Genomic DNA, 23495 nt, shown 5'->3' on the forward strand with positions numbered 1-23495 from the left:
GGCACTATTCCTCCCACTGACACCAATGATGGGGCACTATTCCTCCCACTGACACCAATGATGTGGCACTATTCCTCCCACTGACACCAATGATGGGGCACTATTCCTCCCACTGACACCAATGATGGGGCAACATTCCTCCCACTGACACCAATGATGGGGCACTATTAATCCCACTGATACCAATGATGAGGCACTATTCCCCCCACTGACACCAATGATGGGACACTATTCCTACTACTGATACCATTGATGGGGCACTATTCCTCCCACTGACACCAATGATGGGGCACTATTCCTCCCACTAATACCAATGATGGGGCACTATTCCTCCCACTGACACCAATGATGGGACACTATTCCTCCCACTGACACCAATGATGGGGCACTATTAATCCCACTGATACCAATGATGAGGCACTATTCCCCCCACTGACACCAATGATGGGGCACTATTCCTACTACTGATACCATTGATGGGGCACTATTCCTCCCACTGACACCAATGATGGGGCACTATTCCTCCCACTGACACCAATGATGGGGCAACATTCCTCCCACTGACACCAATGATGGGGCACTATTCCTCCCACTGACACCAATGATGGGGCACTATTAATCCCACTGATACCAATGATGAGGCACTATTCCCCCCACTGACACCAATGATGGGACACTATTCCTACTACTGATACCATTGATGGGGCACTATTCCTCCCACGGACACCAATGATGGGGCACTATTCCTCCCACTGACACCAATGATGGGGCACTATTCCTCCCACTGACACCAATGATGGGGCAACATTCCTCCCACTGACACCAATGATGGGGCACTATTCCTCCCACTGACACCAATGATGGGGCAACATTCCTCCCACTGACACCAATGATGGGGCACTATTCCTCCCACTGACACCAATGATGGGGCACTATTAATCCCACTGATACCAATGATGAGGCACTATTCCCCCCACTGACACCAATGATGGGACACTATTCCTACTACTGATACCATTGATGGGGCACTATTCCTCCCACGGACACCAATGATGGGGCACTATTCCTCCCACTGACACCAATGATGTGGCACTATTCCTCCCACTGACACCAATGATGGGGCACTATTCCTCCCACTGACACCAATGATGGGGCACTATTCCTCCCACTGACACCAATGATGGGGCACTATTCCTCCCACTGACACCAATGATGGGGCACTATTCCTCCCACTGACACCAATGATGGGGCACTATTAATCCCACTGATACCAATGATGAGGCACTATTCCCCCCACTGACACCAATGATGGGACACTATTCCTACTACTGATACCATTGATGGGGCACTATTCCTCCCACTGACACCAATGATGGGGCACTATTCCTCCCACTGACACCAATGATGGGACACTATTCCTCCCACTGACACCAATGATGGGGCAACATTCCTCCCACTGACACCAATGATGGGGCACTATTCCTCCCACTGACACCAATAATGTGGCACTATTCCTCCCACTGACACCAATGATGGGGCACTATTAATCCCACTGATACCAATGATGAGGCACTATTCCCCCCACTGACACCAATGATGGGACACTATTCCTACTACTGATACCATTGATGGGGCACTATTCCTCCCACTGACACCAATGATGGGGCACTATTCCTCCCACTGACACCAATGATGGGGCAACATTCCTCCCACTGACACCAATGATGGGGCACTATTCCTCCCACTGACACCAATGATGGGGCACTATTCCTCCCACTGACATCAATGATGGGGCACTATTCCTCCCACTGACACCAATGATGGGGCACTATTAATCCCACTGATACCAATGATGAGGCACTATTCCCCCCACTGACACCAATGATGGGACACTATTCCTACTACTGATACCATTGATGGGGCACTATTCCTCCCACTGACACCAATGATGTGGCACTATTCCTCCCACTGACACCAATGATGGGGCACTATTCCTCCCACTGACACCAATGATGGGGCACTATTCCTCCCACTGACACCAATGATGGGGCACTATTCCTCCCACTGACACCAATGATGGGGCACTATTCCTCCCACTGACACCAATGATGGGGCAACATTCCTCCCACTGACACCAATGATGGGGCACTATTCCTCCCACTGACACCAATGATGGGGCAACATTCCTCCCACTGACATCAATGATGGGGCACTATTCCTCCCACTGACACCAATGATGGGGCACTATTAATCCCACTGATACCAATGATGAGGCACTATTCCCCCCACTGACACCAATGATGGGACACTATTCCTACTACTGATACCATTGATGGGGCACTATTCCTCCCACTGACACCAATGATGTGGCACTATTCCTCCCACTGACACCAATGATGGGGCACTATTCCTCCCACTGACACCAATGATGGGGCACTATTCCTCCCACTGACACCAATGATGGGGCACTATTCCTCCCACTGACACCAATGATGGGGCACTATTCCTCCCACTGACACCAATAATGTGGCACTATTCCTCCCACTGACACCAATGACGGGGCACTATTCCTCCCACTGACACCAATAATGTGGCACTATTCCTCCCACTGACACCAATGATGGGGCACTATTAATCCCACTGATACCAATGATGAGGCACTATTCCCCCCACTGACACCAATGATGGGACACTATTCCTACTACTGATACCATTGATGGGGCACTATTCCTCCCACTGACACCAATGATGGGGCACTATTCCTCCCACTAATACCAATGATGGGGCACTATTCCTCCCACTGACACCAATGATGAGGCACTATTCCTCCCACTGACACCAATGACGGGGCACTATTCCTCCCACTGACACCAATGACGGGGCACTATTCCTCCCACTGACACCAATGATGGGGCAACATTCCTCCCACTGACACCAATGATGGGGCACTATTAATCCCACTGATACCAATGACGGGGCACTATTCCTCCCACTGACACCAATAATGTGGCACTATTCCCCCCACTGACACCAATGATGGGGCACTATTCCTCCCACTGACACCAATGATGGGGCACTATTAATCCCACTGACACCAATGATGGGACACTATTCCTCCCACTGACACCAATGATGGGGCACTATTCCTCCCACTGACACCAATGATGGGGCACTATTAATCCCACTGATACCAATGATGAGGCACTATTCCCCCCACTGACACCAATGATGGGACACTATTCCTCCCACTGACACCAATGATGGGGCACTATTCCTACTACTGATACCATTGATGGGGCACTATTCCTCCCACTGACACCAATGATGGGGCACTATTCCTCCCACTAATACCAATGATGGGGCACTATTCCTCCCACTGACACCAATGATGGGGCACTATTCCTCCCACTGACACCAATGATGGGGCACTATTCCTCCCACTGACACCAATGATGGGGCAACATTCCTCCCACTGACACCAATGATGGGGCACTATTAATCCCACTGATACCAATGATGGGGCACTATTCCCCCCACTGACACCAATGATGGGACACTATTCCTACTACTGATACCATTGATGGGGCACTATTCCTCCCACTGACACCAATGATGGGGCACTATTCCTCCCACTAATACCAATGATGGGGCACTATTCCTCCCACTGACACCAATGATGGGGCACTATTCCTCCCACTGACACCAATGATGGGGCACTATTAATCTCACTGACACCAATGATGGGACACTATTCCTCCCACTGACACCAATGATGGGGCACTATTCCTCCCACTGACACCAATGATGGGGCACTATTAATCCCACTGATACCAATGATGAGGCACTATTCCCCCCACTGACACCAATGATGGGACACTATTCCTACTACTGATACCATTGATGGGGCACTATTCCTCCCACTGACACCAATGATGGGGCACTATTCCTCCCACTAATACCAATGATGGGGCACTATTCCTCCCACTGACACCAATGATGGGGCACTATTCCTCCCACTGACACCAATGATGGGGCACTATTCCTCCCACTGACACCAATGATGGGGCAACATTCCTCCCACTGACACCAATGATGGGGCACTATTAATCCCACTGATACCAATGATGAGGCACTATTCCCCCCACTGACACCAATGATGGGACACTATTCCTACTACTGATACCATTGATGGGGCACTATTCCTCCCACTGACACCAATGACGGGGCACTATTCCTCCCACTGACACCAATGATGGGGCACTATTCCTCCCGCTGACACCAATGATGGGGCACTATTCCTCCCACTAATACCAATGATGGGGCACTATTCCTCCCACTGACACCAATGATGGGGCACTATTCCTCCCGCTGACACCAATGATGGGGCACTATTCCTCCCACTGACACCAATGACGGGGCACTATTCCTCCCACTGACACAAATAATGTGGCACTATTCCTCCCACTGACACCAATGATGGGGCACTATTAATCCCACTGATACCAATGATGAGGCACTATTCCTACTACTGATACCATTGATGGGGCACTATTCTCCCCACTGACACCAATGATGGGGCACTATTCCTCCCACTGACACCAATGATGTGGCACTATTCCTCCCACTGACACCAATGACGGGGCACTATTCCTCCCACTGACACCAATGATGGGGCACTATTCCTCCCACTGACACCAATGATGGGGCACTATTCCTCCCACTAATACCAATGATGGGGCACTATTCCTCCCACTGACACCAATGATGGGGCACTATTCCTCCCACTGACACCAATGATGTGGCACTATTCCTCCCACTGACACCAATGACGGGGCACTATTCCTCCCACTGACACCAATGATGGGGCACTATTCCTCCCGCTGACACCAATGATGGGACACTATTCCTCCCACTGACACCAATGACGGGGCACTATTCCTCCCACTGACACCAATGATGGGGCACTATTCCTCCCGCTGACACCAATGATGGGGCACTATTCCTCCCACTAATACCAATGATGGGGCACTATTCCTCCCACTGACACCAATGATGGGGCACTATTCCTCCCACTGACACCAATGATGGGGCACTATTCCTCCCACTGACACCAATGACGGGGCACTATTCCTCCCACTGACACCAATGATGGGGCACTATTCCTCCCGCTGACACCAATAATGTGGCACTATTCCTCCCACTGACACCAATGATGGGGCACTATTCCTACTACTGACACCAATGATGGGGCACTATTAATCCCACTGATACCAATGATGAGGCACTATTCCTACTACTGATACCATTGATGGGGCACTATTCTCCCCACTGACACCAATGATGGGGCACTATTCCTCCCGCTGACACCAATGATGGGGCACTATTCCTCCCACTGACACCAATGACGGGGCACTATTCCTCCCACTGACACCAATAATGTGGCACTATTCCTCCCACTGACACCAATGATGGGGCACTATTCCTACTACTGACACCAATGATGGGGCACTATTCCCCCCACTGACACCAATGATGGGGCACTATTCCTCCCACTAATACCAATGATGGGGCACTATTCCTCCCACTGACACCCATGATGGGGCACTATTCCTCCCACAGACACCAATGATGGGGCACTATTCCTCCCACTAATACCAATGATGGGGCACTATTCCTCCCACTGACACCCATGATGGGGCACTATTCCTCCCACTGACACCAATGACGGGGCACTATTCCTCCCACTGACACCAATGATGGGGCACTATTCCTCCCACAGACACCAATGATGGGGCACTATTCCTCCCACTAATACCAATGATGGGGCACTATTCCTCCCACTGACACCAATGATGGGGCACTATTCCTCCCACTGACACCAATGATGGGGCACTATTCCTCCCACTGACACCAATGACGGGGCACTATTCCTCCCACTGACACCAATAATGTGGCACTATTCCTCCCACTGACACCAATGATGGGGCACTATTCCTACTACTGACACCAATGATGGGGCACTATTCCCCCCACTGACACCAATGATGGGGCACTATTCCTCCCACTAATACCAATGATGGGGCACTATTCCTCCCACTGACACCCATGATGGGGCACTATTCCTCCTACTGACACCAATGATGGGGCACTATTCCTCCCACTAATACCAATGATGGGGCACTATTCCTCCCACTGACACCCATGATGGGGCACTATTCTTCCCAATGTCTTTTATTTACTCTCATTGAACATGTCAGAGGCAGTGTTTACACCCACAGATGCTAAGGCATTTTCTACCCCTGGGGGACCACCATCCACCCCCCCCCCCCCCCAATGTCTGAAGGACAATAAACTTCCCTATTCTGGCCACATGTAAAGACAGATCCCACCGACTCCTGCCATCCACTCCAGTCCATGAATGTCACCAGTGAGGGAGCAGCAGTGGGGTCATGACTTACTGGTCCGGCCAAGTCAGTGGGGAACACCATGGAAGCCAGTGAGCTGTTTCTTTGCCCTCCCAATGATTTTGGCAGCTTCAGTTTCCTCCAAGAGGCGGATTGCAGGTTGGACACAGACATTCTTCTTTATTCTGTGCTATTGGTGGGGGGTCCCTGATCTAAAAACAGCCCCACACTGAAGGTACCAGAAATCCGGCGCGGAATACTTACGTCTTCTTTCTGTGACCTGCAGAAGGCCGGAATTTGGTGCCAGGATTCCCGATTCTTCTTCTACAACCGGCGAATGTTGGGGTTCCTGTACAGTCACCTCTGCAGGGGTGCTAGGGGGAGAAACAGCCGAGCGCTCTGCTTCTCTGCTCCGCTCTGCACAGGCTGAAATGGACAGAAAAACAGGAAAAATACAATATGGATACAAATCATATATTACTGGATAAACCACAAAGAGACAAGAAGGAGCGACCTGACCAGTGATGGATGATAGAGGAAGACACCAAATCAGGAGCTGCGACACGTCTACCATAGTCCAATAACCTTCTCTGGTAAGGAGTCAGATATAAGAACCGTCTATTAAGTCCCAACCAATCAGAATAATAGATTATTTCTTATACAACTTGTCACAAATGCCCCGGGGGTGGAAGGAACTTTTCTTCCCATGGTGTGGGAGAATACCAAGAGAAGGCCTCTATGGTGACTGAATTTATAGATGACATATTTGACCTTCCTAATATAGCTCCCCCTTGTGTTGCCTCTTGGGAACTTTTGAACAAGAGGAGTTGGATGTGTATACCAAATCCTCTATTTTGCAGTATGGAAGCTCATTGCAAGGAGGTGGATATATGGCTATATATATATATATATATATACACATATACGCGCACGCAATAACTGATGTTAGAGATGTGGTTGAAGGTAGTAAATGTTGACGTTCTTTTATATGGTATGAGGTCCGGGGTTCCCCCACAAGGTTTAGGAAGGTGTGATTTCGGTGGGTAGACTCGAAAGATACGCTGGAGGAAGATGCGGATCACTGATTGGTTAAGGGGTGAGGGGAAGGTAATTGTCTTTGTGTTTTCTATTGCTAGGCCTTAACCGAAGCTTAGGGATGAAGGTGCTGTGATATAAAGGATGGGATTCCGGAGCAACATAGATTTATGTATATAGCTGAGTTATGCAAGGGGGAGGGTAGTGAGCTATATATAAAACAGATTTATTATATAACGGACCTCGGATATGGGACCAGGATAAGAATCTTCTATGGCTGGTAGCGCTGGCCTCCTTGGCTGGTTGTATTTGACATATATACTGTTTCCATGCCTGTTATTTACTTATTTGACACTTTGTATGCTAATTATATTTTATGTGTAGCGGCGGCTCCTGAAGAGCACTCGCTTTGTGTTTTTTAAAGTTAAAACTTTACCCAAACTACAGTTTGTTTTGGGTCTATTTGTCTAAATTTAACTTCTGTGTCAGTCTGACTGGACTGTGAGATGTTCAGCCTGGCCACAGGGGGCGCTGTCTCTGGTGGCAGGTGTGGAACTATGGTCTGGTCAGGAGCTTGAGTTACTCTCTTTCGGAGTCAGGTCAGTGGGAGTGGCCCTCTCGCTGTGCCCTCTGGGAGAGGGTATTTAAGATGCGGACGTCACGTGGTTCGGGGTTCCGGTCCAGTATGAAGTGCTGAGTATATGGTCCTGGTCCTCCTGAGCAGCCCCCAGGAAGGCTATGGCCTGCGGTGTGGATCCACACGACTTTAATGCCTCGCGGCTGGCTAGCCCAAGGCATGGAAACTAGAGGAGGATTCTGAGGTGGTTGGGTGCCGTCTCCGGTTCGGTAGAGACCCACTGAACTTCAAGCATTCCAGGGGAGGACTCTTCAGAAGAAGACCACCTACGGGTTGGTTTTCTTAGTAAGAGTCTGGAAGGGCTGAAGTAACCGAGAGAATCCGGTCTTGTGGGTATCGCCAAGCTGGCTGAAAGATCCAGATATCCTACAAGTGTTCTACAGATTCGTTTCCCTACATGTTCTACAAAAATGTTGGTGTTAAAGACTTTATTCCTGAGGAAGCACCTTGTTGGCTGCTCGGCCTTGTGAGAGACGGACTGTCCAACCTGAGTGATCCTCCAGCTGTGATTGGCTGTTCTCTGGATGCAATCAAAGTAAGCAAGTTCTTCACCATTTATAGACTTTGACATTGAGAGAACCTGAATTCCTTCCCAACCCTCTGATCCCAAGTTATAGACTGTTCAATGGTTGAAGTTTGCAAATAAAATCCATTCAAGGTGGATCTATTGTCAGTCTCAAGTTACTGGGGCACCTACCACGGGACACCCCTAGACGTGCAACAAGGAGAAGCGGAAGGTAACAGTAAGTAATTAGTGCTACATATGCTAATAAAATCTTTTCAAAAGATATAAATAAAATAAAATCTGCACTGAAAAAGGACAGCTTGACTATGAATATCTAAATCCACCCTCACCATCAGTTTCTTATGTTTGTGTTCAATCTTAGTTCATTAAAGTTTTCAATAACAAAACAGAGTGGACAAATACAAAAAAGGTACAGATGTATCATAGCGAGTAGCAAAAACATATAAATTAAAAAATAATATATATATATATATATATATATAAAAATAATAATAAAATAAACATGTACCATACAAACACGAGTGCACTAGATACTCCGACCCCCCCATAGAGATACATAATGCTGGGACCAGAGATACTATTGATAGATGTACCCAGATATGAGGATTATAAAAGCTGTTGAAAGGTTTCAAACAACACCAACAACAAAGCAGTTTAGAAACTTCTGGTGTACAAAAACAAAACTTCAGCTCACCGCCAGTATAAACTAGTCCTAAAACAGGGTCTAAAGTCCCCGCCTGCCCCAGGGGTTCCAGAAAGGTGGCAAGAGCTCAACAGTGTCTCAGCCAAGCAGCAGTCCTCTCACAACTATACCAAGTTCCACACCATACAGCATGGACACCTGATGGCTGCTTCCTGCCCTTTACGGCCCTCTGCTGTAGGTGGGTCAATCCTTTAAGGACCACAGTACCCATAGCTGGAGGTTCTTCCCACCCAAAAATCCCGGACTTATTAATCGTGGGGAAATTGCACATCAGCTATCGGATTACCATGAAACCCCTCACCTTGCTTTTGTTAGAATCTCTGAGTACCCCTTTAAAGGGACCACAGGCCAAATATTGGGGGAACATATATGCCTTTAAGAACCCATCCCTGGCATCCTGTACAGTATTTCTATAAGCAAAATTTACCATTTGGGTTTAGTCAATACAGTGAGGAGAGCAGTGATAATAAAGATATGGAATGCTGGAACCCGTGATGTCTATTCGGTTCCAGGAGTTGACACATGAACTTTGCCTCTGGAACATGGAGTGTAAAAAAGAAGGAAGCCCATCCTTACCCAAGGAGTAAAGCCGTCTACAATTATTAGATAGAGGTCAGCCATGCACGCATAATTCAGCCACTGGATTATATTTCTACATACATACAACTACGGAGGGGTCTACAAAACATTCCCCAATCCAGCTGTAGATTACCGAATTGGACAAATGCCCTTTAAGGTCGGGAGCCACCATAGAACACGTTCTCTAAAGCTCTACACTTGAAACCATTTTCTAACCACCCAACAGCTTCCATCCTCTACATTAAACCCTTTTAAGCTACAAGTGGCTCCCCGCTGTCTTCCTCCACGTCTTACAAACACGTTCTCTGGCACGCATAACAGCTTATGCAACATGCATGTGTACTGTAACTGGAACCCCCACGAGGCAATTTTCAGCAAATGTAATTGACTATCATAAGTCGTTTTTTTTACTAACAAAGCGCACAAGCGCAAATGGAAAGCAATTAGCTTTCTGTAGACAATCATATTAGACCTGAAAGAGGTTGATTTCCATGTAATAGGCTTTCTTTTTATAGCACACACTCTTCTTTGTGTTCTTCTCCCGGAGAATAGTCTAAGGGTGGTCATAAATGGGGCAATAATTCCACGAAATGCTACCTATTTTTAGCATTGCTTCGGTGGTGAGAATGAACGCCCTAATTGGTGGATAATGCCAAAATTTCACTGGTAAAATTGTAAAAGGGAAATAGTATATTGGGTTGGACTGTTCTGGTGATGATGAAGTGGAAATTTCCCTGGAGAACAGCAATTAACTTAAATAGGACCTCACAGTGTCAGCAGACCTTGCTTGTGTCCTGACCACTACAGTGGGCTGTGATGGCCACAAGAATAGATTAGGAGGGTCCCATGCCCAGTTTGGCCCCCATGGTCCAGCACATTGGGTCTTATAAATAATTGTCTGGAAAGCAAAGAACTAATGCACAGCAGAAATATAAAATATTTATATTTTTATAAAATTCTGCCATTGCAGGATGTCACGATTTGATAGATATCAAACATGATATTGATGTCATGTCTATTCATTTTAGGAGATGTTATCTCCTGCACCTGGTAATATAGGACTGTTAGGTTCTTATACATTCGGATAGATGCTTGTAATAACTGTAATGTTGTCATGGCAGGATTTATGGAATATGAATCGATTTTGTGAGCTGGGTTGTATGAAAAGGTCAGCTTCAGGTCAAGTAGAGCCAAACCTGCCCTCCCCCTTTTTTAATTTTATTTTACCCCCCACATTGTTTTTTAAAATGTTACCCCCCTTACTTTAAAGAGGTCTGCCCACCCCTGCAAAAATAAATTAAAAGCCAGGAGCTATACATACTGCAGCTGCTGACTTTTAATAATCGTACTCTTACCTGTCCTGGAGTCCAGCGATGTAGGCAACACAGCTGATGTTTCCATCAGCAGTTGGGTGCTGCCGCCTCCATTGCACTCTCCTACTGCCCCAGCGGTGTGGGAAGGAGGCCAAGCTGCCGACGTAATGCGCCACGGGCAGAATTTCCGGAAGTGGGGACAGGGTACCTGACAAAGACATTGCGGGGAATAAACCCCTCGCCCTCTGGGTGATCTCTTTACATTGCAGGGAATAAACTCCTCCCCCTCTGGGTGATCTCTGTACATTGCAGGGATTGTAACAAACTTTGTTGCAGATTGCAACTTTTTGTTACTAGAAATAGCTGTTTGTTCCTCTGTGTCCATGTCCAGAGTAAATGTGAATGGGAGTGACTTTATAATTATCAATCAGCTGCTGCACATGCGGGGCTCTAATGTGGAAAGTGGCAGGGTCTGCATCACTTTAGAGATGATTTACCTTTGTAACTTGCATCTCAGTGCAGACTTCTGGGAAAATCAGTGAGCCAATCACACAAGCAGGAAATGACATTGTCTGGGGGGGCGTTCCGTATACCATCTGTGTACAGAGCGCCTCCAGGTGGCCACATTTTTTTTTATGGAAATTACAGCGGCTGCAGATTGAAAAGGAAAGAGAATTTTTAGTAACATTCAGTTACAATATGACTTGTGTAGCAATTCTACATGATATATTGTATTTTTTATTGGCTATTTTTTCCCATGAAACTGGAGTTACCATTTAAATGCTGTTTATTATGGATATTAGTGCTCGGACTTCTGCTAGGACTGTTATGCACTCCAGCCTGATCTTGTATTGCGCTGGGTGATTTTAGTTGGTGGGGGGGGGGGAGACAAGATTATAAATCGAATCGTCTGTCGCTGACTTGCACATTTTGGGGAGATCAGGGTGTCACTGCCATTGTCACTGGTCAATAAATCCAGACTCTGAACGGTGACTACAGGAGGAAATGATTTTCTATTCTGCATGTTCTCTTGCCGGCCTCTGGGATGTCTTTGATAAAAGGTTTCTGGAAGGCGGATGCAGGACTGCCATTCTCAGCAGCCGAAATTAGAAAAAAAAAACCTTTAATAATGAAGAACAAAGAGCGATTGTCTCCAGTGGCGTCAGAAAATACGCTGTACATTGGGAGGAGCGATCTAATAAAACGGAATTTTAAAGAAGCTATTATCAGTGTACTGGAATTGGAGTAAACTGGTACTATACTGGTATTATACTGGTACTATACTCGTACTATGCTTGTATTATACTGGCACTCTACTGGTATTATACTGGTACTATGATGGATGGGTGGAGACATGGGTGGAGACATGGATGGGTGGAGACATGATTGGATGGGTGGAGACATGGATGGGTGGAGACATGGGTGGAGACATGGATGGATGGGTGGAGACATGGGTGGAGACATGGATGGGTTGATGGGTGGAGACATGATTGGATGGATGGAGACATGGATGGGTGGAGATATGATTGGATGGGTGGAGACATGGGTGGATGGGTGGAGACATGGATGGATGGAGACATGGATGGATGGGTGGAGACATGATTGGATGGGTGGAGACATGATTGGATAGGTGGAGACATGGATAGATGGGTGGAGACATGATTGGATGGGTGGAGACATGATTGGATAGGTGGAGACATGGATAGATGGGTGGAGACATGATTGGATGGGTGGAGACATGATTGGATAGGTGGAGACATGGATAGATGGATGGAGACATGGGTGAATGGGTGGAGTCATGGGTGGATGGGTGGAGACATGGATAGATGGGTGGAGACATGGATAGATGGGTGGAGTCATGGGTAGATGGGTGGAGTCATGGGTGGATGGGTGGAGACATGGGTGGGTGGATCTATATATTAATTAGGTGACTTCTGAAGGCAATTGGTTCCTCTAGATTTTAGTTTGGGGTATCGGAGTAAAGGGGGCGCCATATAAATGCCCCTCTCCCCCACTTTTCACATATTTATTTGTATCATTTATCGTTTTCCTTCCACTGCACAATTATGTGACACTTTGTGTTGGTCCATCACATAAAATCCCAATAAAACACATTTATGGTTTTGGATATAACATGACAAGATGTGGGGAATGTCAAGGGGTATGAATACTTTTTCCAGGCCTGTACCTTGGGGGCGGCTCTAATTGCTTGTTCACAGGGTTGGGGTTTTGATGCCCCTGAAGACTAACGAATCAGAGATGAGATTTACTTCCTACTTTGTGGAGGTTTTTACAACCGATGCAAAAAAATCTCATAAAGAAGAAGCCGCCCCCTCCGCACCTTTCTATTCCCGGCGCTGAGACTCGCCACGTTGTATCGGAAATGGAGTTTATTTTCATAGAATAGAGACGGCGACTTGGAATCGCTCTCCGGAGATCTGTGACGCCAGACGATGCCGCCTCTGGCCCTGGCACCGGGTTGTGATCTCCCAGCAGGGAAGTGTCGCTAAGATGCGATGCCATGTGACTCTCACCTCGGGGAGTCACCGCTGTGCCACCTCCGCCATCATCAGACTCGGCCGGCGGCTAATGAGGACATGACTGACGCCAGCAAACATTACACAACTCACATGTCAGCACAAAGCCACAACGTGCTCCGGATCTCCAGCCTGGCTTCAAAATCAGCAGAAAAACGCCACATTGTCCCAATAATCATCACTTCTATATACTATATACTATATACTGCAACTTCCCTCTCCCAATCATCACTTCTATATACTATATACTGCAACTTCCCTCTCCCAATCATCACTTCTATATACTATATACTATATACTGCAACTTCCCTCTCCCAATCATCACTTCTATATACTATATACTGCAACTTCCCTCTCCCAATCATCACTTCTATATACTATATACTGCAACTTCCCTCTCCCAATCATCACTTCTATATACTATATACTGCAACTTCCCTCTCCCAATCATCACTTCTATATACTATATACTGCAACTTCCCTCTCCCAATCATCACTTCTATATACTATATACTGCAACTTCCCTCTCCCAATCATCACTTCTATATACTATATACTGCAACTTCCCTCTCCCAATCATCACTTCTATATACTATATACTGCAACTTCCCTCTCCCAATCATCACTTCTATATACTATATACTGCAACTTCCCTCTCCCAATCATCACTTCTATATACTATATACTATATACTGCAACTTCCCTCTCCCAATCATCACTTCTATATACTATATACTGCAACTTCCCTCTCCCAATCATCACTTCTATATACTATATACTGCAACTTCCCTCTCCCAATCATCACTTCTATATACTATATACTGCAACTTCCCTCTCCCAATCATCACTTCTATATACTATATACTGCAACTTCCCTCTCCCAATCATCACTTCTATATACTATATACTGCAACTTCCCTCTCCCAATCATCACTTCTATATACTATATACTGCAACTTCCCTCTCCCAATCATCACTTCTATATACTATATACTATATACCGCAACTTCCCTCTCCCAATCATCACTTCTATATACTATATACTGCAACTTCCCTCTCCCAATCATCACTTCTATATACTATATACTGCAACTTCCCTCTCCCAATCATCACTTCTATATACTATATACTGCAACTTCCCTCTCCCAATCATCACTTCTATATACTATATACTGCAACTTCCCTCTCCCAATCATCACTTCTATATACTATATACTGCAACTTCCCTCTCCCAATCATCACTTCTATATACTATATACTATATACTGCAACTTCCCTCTCCCAATCATCACTTCTATATACTATATACTGCAACTTCCCTCTCCCAATCATCACTTCTATATACTATATACTATATACTGCAACTTCCCTCTCCCAATCATCACTTCTATATACTATATACTGCAACTTCCCTCTCCCAATCATCACTTCTATATACTATATACTGCAACCGGCCACGAGGATTCCTTATAGAGCAACTTCCCTCTCCCAATCATCGCTCAGCCCCATTCCCATCCCAGCCACTTGTGATTGGACAGGTGAAGTCAGTCGCAATTCTCAGCAGTGGCGCTGCTCCAATCAGTGTGGTGATTCTGGGATACGACTTGCATAGACGTCTGTACAGACAGCCGGACAGACAGCCGGACAGATGTCTTCAATGTCACACCTCACGTTGCGGCTTTGAAATGATGCGATTTCAGATGAATTTGCACAATTTCAAAGCCGCATTCGATGTGAACGAGGAGCTGATTATTTGTAACCCTTATGCTGCCAGTGTTAGTAAGAAAGTATTTTCCACATTTACCTGTTTTATACTTTTTCTTTTTACATTTATTCACTTACTTCCTGGCCTAGGCCACAATGATGTCATACATCCCAGGAGTCTTCAGGGGGGGAGGAGGGGTTTTCTCAGCTAAGCACATCCACCTGCCTGCATGTCTGAACAAAGGGCAGATGGATTCCTGGAAATACATGAGTCATCTGCTCTTACTCAAGATGGCCACAGCTAGAAATACTATGGGGGTGTTTTTCAAAGTGTTTTCTCGGAAAAATAAAGCATGGATGAAGGCATGGATGGATGGATGGATGGATGGATGGATGGAGACATGGATGGATAGATGAAGGCATGGATGGATGGAGAGATGGAAGGATGAAGACCTGGATGGATGGATGGAGACATGGAGGGAAAAATGGATAGATGGAGACATGGGCGGATGGATGAAGACATGGATGGATGGATGTTGGAAACATGGATGGATGGAGACGTGGATGGATGGATGTTGGAAACATGGATGGATGGAGACGTGGATGGATAGATGGAGGAATGGATGGATGGAAAGAGACATGGATGGATGGATGGATGGAGACATGGATGGATGGATGGAGACATGGATGGATGGATGGATGGATGGAGACATGGGTGGATGGAGACATAAATAGAGGGATGGCGAGAAGGATGGATAGAGACATGGATGGATGGAGATATGGATGGATGGAGATATGGATGGATGGATGGAGACATGGATGGATGGAGATATGGATGGATGGATGGAGACATGGATGGATGGAGATATGGATGGATGGATGGATGGAGATATGAATGGATGGATGGAGACATGGATGGGTGGAGACATGGATGGAGACATGGATGGATGGAGACATGGATGGATGGAGATATGGATGGATGGAGATATGGATGGAGGGATGGAGATATGGATGGAGACATGGATGGATGGAGATATGGATGGATGGATGGAGACATGGATGGATGGAGATATGGATGGATGGATGGATGGAGATATGAATGGATGGATGGAGACATGGATGGAGACATGGATGGATGGAGATATGGATGGATGGAGACATGGATGGATGGAGACATGGATGGAGATATGAATGGATGGAGACATGGATGGATGGAGACATGGATGGATGGATGGATGGAGATATGAATGGATGGAGATATGGATGGAGAAATGGATGGATGGAGACATGGATGGATGGAGATATGGATGGATGGACGGATGGAGACATGGATGGATGGACGGATGGAGATATGAATGGATGGAGATATGGATGGATGGATGGATGGAGATATGGATGGAGGGATGGATGGATGGATGGATGGACGGATGGAGACATGGATGGATGGAGACATGGATGGATGGAGATATGGATGGATGGATGGATGGATGGAGACATGGATGGATGGACGGATGGAGACATGGATGGATGGAGACATGGATGGATGGAGATATGGATGGATGGATGGATGGATGGAGACATGGATGGATGGACGGATGAGGTGAGTTTTCTTTGTAATAAAAATGAATGAAATGTTTTCGGTTTGTGGTGCTCGGGTACAATGACGATCTCATACACTGTGGACACCTTTAGACTTTTAGCAGAAATAATCTGGGTAAAGGGCAAACCTCCTGCCACCCGATACAATCAGATTGTAGCAGATGTGGAGAGCAGAAGCTTTACTATAGAAAGTGCTTTTTTTTGCCCCATCCCAACCTAACGGGTTCACACATTAACGCTCCAACTGTCATCTTTCCAGGCTGGTCTTGGATTGGTTGGGATTCAGGCAGTTCTTATAACATTCTTTATAATCAATTCTCACATCACTCCGCATTGTACACAAAACCCGGAACAAATCTTCTGCGAGGCATTGCAGGCCTCTGCCTAAGGACGTGGGCCGAGATGGGGCAACACAAAGCACAAATTATGATTTCAGTCTAATCTGCTCCTCCTTCATCTCCGGAGCTTATCGGAGCTCAGCATTAAACTAAAAAATCAGATTTCGGGAAATGTTTGACTTTCTACGGCTTCAGTCACATGATTGCAGGGCGGAGGAGAGGGGCGGCCGCCAGCAGGAATCATCAGGTTCTTGCAGGTGATTCTCACTATACTCTGTGCAAATCAATGGCCAGTCACACGGAAGTGCTCATTTGAGCCGCTGAATAGAGCCTCCCACTGACACCGAGTCCTGGCGGCACACAAACCGCCCGCAGCTAATCGATGATCGCGCAGAGCGTCGCTGCGCCCAGAGGCGGCGGTTCAGCAGGCGTGTGAATGTAATCTGACGGTTAATGAGGAGCGAATCCATCATCGTTTGCAGCTCTTCCCACAAAGGAAAAGTCCGAGGAGCAGCGTGGAAAATATTTGTTGAATGAATGAAATTCAAACGTTTTTATTCGGGGAATTCCATTCGCTACAAAATCCAATGTTGAAAGCAAACGGCATTGTGAAGGACATTTGAATAACATTCGTCTGTAATGGTGGAATGTAGAGGCCACACCCTTCCTACAAATGTCTCTACAGAATCTGAGCAAAGCCTTGGTGGTCATTGTGTCCAATCACTACGTTCATCTTGGTACCCCTACATTACTGCACAGCCAGGACGGTGCCAGGATACAATGGTGTCACCTCCCCACCAGAGATGAGCCCCCGTGTGTTCAGATCATGTACTGCACCCACCTGAGCTATCCCTCCAGGAAGCCGTCCAATGGTATGCGGCCAAGGCATTCCCCGCCCCCTGCACGTGCACATACAAACGCCCATTGTATAGGTGTGGCTGTGGGCGGGGAATGCTTCCACCAATTACCTTTTGGCTCTGCGCAGCAACAACTTCCTGGGCGGGACACCCCCTGCTGGGTTTGGAGCATGACCCCAACACACCTAAACTCACCCTTACTCCCCGCCCACGGCCTCCTGATTGGCCAATAAGGCTCAGTTCACTGTAAACTTGCTCTGCAGTTTTCTCTTGCTCCGTTTTGCGTTTTTGCACGCGCATTTGTTACGCATTTTTCGTAATTTTATTTTTATGCGTTTTGCATTTTTTATGCTTTTTTTTTGTGGCCAGATTAAAAGATGCAAAACACGGTAAAAATCACTATAACAACCACACCACGCAATTTTCTGCCGCTTTTCCGTTGAAATCGATTGAACCAAAAATGCACCGTTTTGCATTTAAAAAAAAGTCCCCGACCCTTTCCAAAAACGCAGCGACTGAAAAAACGCACAGATGTGAAGGTGTCCCATAGGATGATACATGGACTGTAGTGCAATTCTACAAAAAGCACTAAAAAAACCGCACAGGTGTGACCCAGGCCTAAAGGATTAGCTACACAACCCGGCAACTCTGATCTCTCCTCCTGCCAGCATCTTCCCCATCGGGATTGGCTCCTCCCTCTCCTGCTGATAGGAGGAGGCTGATATCAGAGAGACTGACATTATCCTAGGCCCAGTGATGGGGAACCTCGGCACTCCAGATGTTTTGGAACTACATTTCCCAGGATGCTCCACTACACTGCAGAGTACCTGAGCATCATGGGGAATGTAGTTCCAAAACATCCGGGGTGCCGAGGTTCTCCATCACTGGGCTATGCTGTATGAAAAAAAAAAAAATAAATGTAAAAGAATATACAAGTGTGCTAAATAGCAGCTCCATTACCTACACTGAGCTCAGCTATAAGGAGTGAAACAGAAGAAGTGAGACTCTTCTGCCTGAGTTGGGAAAGCAGAGGCAGCTTCAAGAATAAGATGCACATGGAGAGGGCTTTCTCCCAGACACCTGCAATCTCCTGAACAGCATAGCTCACACTGGGAGAGGGGAAAGCAGCACACTGAGCCAATCAGTGCTCATGCGCTAACAAGGAATATGCTGATAGTAGGAGAGATCAGAGCGATGAGCTCATCATGAGGCAAGGAGGAAAAGCTGGCAACTTATTCTCGTGAATATTGTAATTTTATTGCAGGTGGAGTACAGGAAATACAGCGGTCTACGCATTTCGGCTATGATCAAGGCTAGGGGCTCGAAATGCGTAAGTGGCTGTATTTCCTGTACTCCACCTGCAAGAAAATGACAATATTCAGGAGAATGAGTTTCCAGCTTTTGCCTTCTTTGCTCGTGTTGCTCGGGTGATGGGAAGAGACGCCACAAGGGTCGTGTGCCGTCTGGCTGCCTTCTCGGGGAATTGGTTGCCTTTCCTGATGAGGTCATCAGTCTGCTGCTTCTCATATCCATGTCCTGGGGGGGGGCTGGGGGGAGGGGCATGACCTGCATTTGTTACTTACCTGCAGCAGAGAAAAATCAGGTCTCCTGCCCTGCTGGACAGGGCTGCGCTGTGTGGCAGAGCTGTGTAAAACTCAAACTGGATGGACAGAATAACAAATCCTTTGGCGAATATTACAGCTCCCATAAGTGTATTCTGTATCTGCACTCAGGGCTGCTCTTAGACATCACGGGGGCCCTGTACAGCCTTCCTGACAACCCCCCTCCCCCAACCCTGCCTATACCCCCCCTCACCCACTTCTCTGGGGTGCAGCAAACAGAAACACTGACTTTACCCCCCTACACCCCAAAACTGAAAAACAAAAGTCCCACCACCCGGGGCCCCTCTGTTGACCTGACGGGGCCGGGGAAATGTAATTTAAGCCCTTATAAACAGGTAGGAGTGGGAGAGAGGGGGTGGGGATATGGATTTGTGTCGGGTTCAAAAAAGGCACCAACATCCCCGAAATCTCAATAGAATGTCATTTCAGTTCTCTTAAAATACAATATGTCTCATTTTCTATGTAGTGATACTTATTATCAGAATGATCTCCCCTGAGGAAGCCCACGGTGGCGAAACATGTCGGGATAACCATCTGATTGTCACCCACTAAGTGACAAGACTACTTCCTCCGTGATGATGGCGCAACATAACAAAGTTTTAATTCGCCTCTTTTTGTACATTAAATTAAAACTATTTTATATATATATATTTGTCTTTAATTTTTGCTGGCACTTTAAGAATACCCTAAAAAAAAAGCTCTTTGTAAGTAGGAGTGGGGGGTGGGGTGTAGTAAACATCCATGTATTCATTTAGCCTCCGTTTACACCGGTGCGGCTTGTCATGCGACTTTGGCAGCTCCAAATCGCATGATAAGTTGCATCCCATTGCCGGCATTGGAAGTGTTCAAATCGCCGCGACTCATACTGAAACTCATACTGAGACTCATACTGAGACTCATACTGAAACTCATACTGAGACTCATACTGCGACTCATACTGCGACTCATACTGTGACTCATACTGAGACTCATACTGAGACTCATACTGTGACTCATACTGCGACTCATACTGAGACTCATACTGAGACTCATACTGAGACTCATACTGAGACTCATACTGCGACTCATACTGAGACTCATACTGAGACTCATACTGAAACTCATACTGAGACTCATACTGAGACTCATACTGAGACTCATACTGCGACTCATACTGAGACTCATACTGAGACTCATACTGTGACTCATACTGCGACTCATACTGAGACTCATACTGAGACTCATACTGTGACTCATACTGCGACTCATACTGCGACTCATACTGAGACTCATACTGCGACTCATACTGCGACTCATACTGAGACTCATACTGAGACTCATACTGCAACTCATACTGAGACTCATACTGAGACTCATACTGCGACTCATACTGAGACTCATACTGCGACTCATACTGAGACTCATACTGAGACTCATACTGAGACTCATACTGCGACTCATACTGAGACTCATACTGTGACTCATACTGTGACTCATACTGAGACTCATACTGCGACTCATACTGAAACTCATACTGCGACTCATACTGAGACTCATACTGCGACTCATACTGAGACTCATACTGAGACTCATACTGCGACTCATACTGAGACTCATACTGAGACTCATACTGTGACTCATACTGTGACTCATACTGAGACTCATACTGAAACTCATACTGAGACTCATACTGAGACTCATACTGAGACTCATACTGCGACTCATACTGAGACTCATACTGAAACTCATACTGAGACTCATACTGAGACTCATACTGAGACTCATACTGCGACTCATACTGAGACTCATACTGCGACTCATACTGAGACTCATACTGCGACTCATACTGAGACTCATACTGAGACTCATACTGCGACTCATACTGCGACTCATACTGAGACTCATACTGCGACTCATACTGCGACTCATACTGAGACTCATACTGAGACTCATACTGTGGCTCATACTGTGACTCATACTGAGACTCATACTGAGACTCATACTGCAACTCATACTGAGACTCATACTGAGACTCATACTGCGACTCATACTGAGACTCATACTGCAACTCATACTGAGACTCATACTGAGACTCATACTGAGACTCATACTGCGACTCATACTGAGACTCATACTGTGACTCATACTGTGACTCATACTGTGACTCATACTGAGACTCATACTGCGACTCATACTGAAACTCATACTGCGACTCATACTGAGACTCATACTGCGACTCATACTGAGACTCATACTGAGACTCATACTGAGACTCATACTGTGACTCATACTGTGACTCATACTGAGACTCATACTGAGACTCATACTGTGACTCATACTGAGACTCATACTGCGACTCATACTGAGACTCATACTGTGACTCATACTGCGACTCATACTGCGACTCATACTGAGACTCATACTGCGACTCATACTGTGACTCATACTGAGACTCATACTGCGACTCATACTGAGACTCATACTGTGACTCATACTGAGACTCATACTGCGACTCATACTGAGACTCATACTGTGACTCATACTGTGACTCATACTGTGACTCATACTGAGACTCATACTGCGACTCATACTGAGACTCATACTGTGACTCATACTGCGACTCATACTGAGACTCATACTGAGACTCATACTGTGACTCATACTGAGACTCATACTGCGACTCATACTGAAACTCATACTGTGACTCATACTGAGACTCATACTGCGACTCATACTGAGACTCATACTGTGACTCATACTGCGACTCATACTGCGACTCATACTGAGACTCATACTGAGACTCATACTGCGACTCATACTGAGACTCATACTGCGACTCATACTGAGACTCATACTGTGACTCATACTGAAACTCATACTGTGACTCATACTGAAACTCATACTGTGACTCATACTGAGACTCATACTGTGACTTGCATAGACTTCTGTTAATTAAATAAAGGCGCAAGCCACAATCAAATCGGCTTTGAAATTGCACTGAAGTAGCCCGATTTCAAACATGAAACAATAAAGTTGCCCTGCCTCCACCCCCCCTTCCATTTAGCTGCTGAGGTCCGGGCCCAATACAACAGGACCAGTTGTACTGCCTTAGGCCCCATTTGTGCGACTTGGGACTGCAAAGTCGCATGACAAGTCGTACCCCATGATTTCCAATGAGTTACATAGTTAGTCAGGTTGAAAAAAAGACACAAGTCCATCCAGTCCAACCTTAAAAACAATAAATAAATAAAATAAATAAATCATACAATCCAATATACCCATTTTTATACCCACAGTTGATTCAGAGAAAGGTGGAAAAAAAAACCAGCAGAGCCATGATCCAATTTGCCCCTCAGGAAAAAAAAAATTCCTTCCTGATCCCCCCCGAGAGGCAATCGGATTTTCCCCGGATCACCTTTCCCTATAAATGTCAGTTCCCGGTTATATTCTGTACATTTAGGAAAGTATCCAGTATATAGCAATCCACTGATCTGGCCGGATCCACCTCTGCAGGGAGTCTATTCCACATTTCACAGCTCTTACTGTGAAGAATCCTTTCCGTATTTGGAGATGAAAGATGTAAAGAGTGCCATTCATATCCGTGCAACTTCAAAGTATTCCCTGCACCACTTTGATGCGAGTTTTGTTCCACAGACCTCAAG

The 23495-nt window shown here is 46.3% G+C and overlaps 1 protein-coding gene across 1 annotated transcript in view; it reads right to left on the reverse strand.

Moving 5' to 3' along the window:
* The window catches only part of DBNDD1 (dysbindin domain containing 1), a 35469-nt gene that overhangs the window by 7502 nt on the left and 4472 nt on the right, over positions 1-23495 (reverse strand). The window contains exon 2 of the mRNA XM_077450467.1: positions 6669-6830. Coding sequence (XP_077306593.1) covers positions 6669-6830 — 162 coding nt within the window. The remainder of the gene's footprint in view (positions 1-6668; positions 6831-23495) is intronic.

This window comes from Lithobates pipiens, unplaced genomic scaffold, assembly GCF_037356315.1.
Source record: "Lithobates pipiens isolate NorthernLeopardFrog02 unplaced genomic scaffold, aLitPip1_a1.2 Scaffold_10, whole genome shotgun sequence".
Taxonomy (NCBI): domain Eukaryota; kingdom Metazoa; phylum Chordata; class Amphibia; order Anura; family Ranidae; genus Lithobates; species Lithobates pipiens.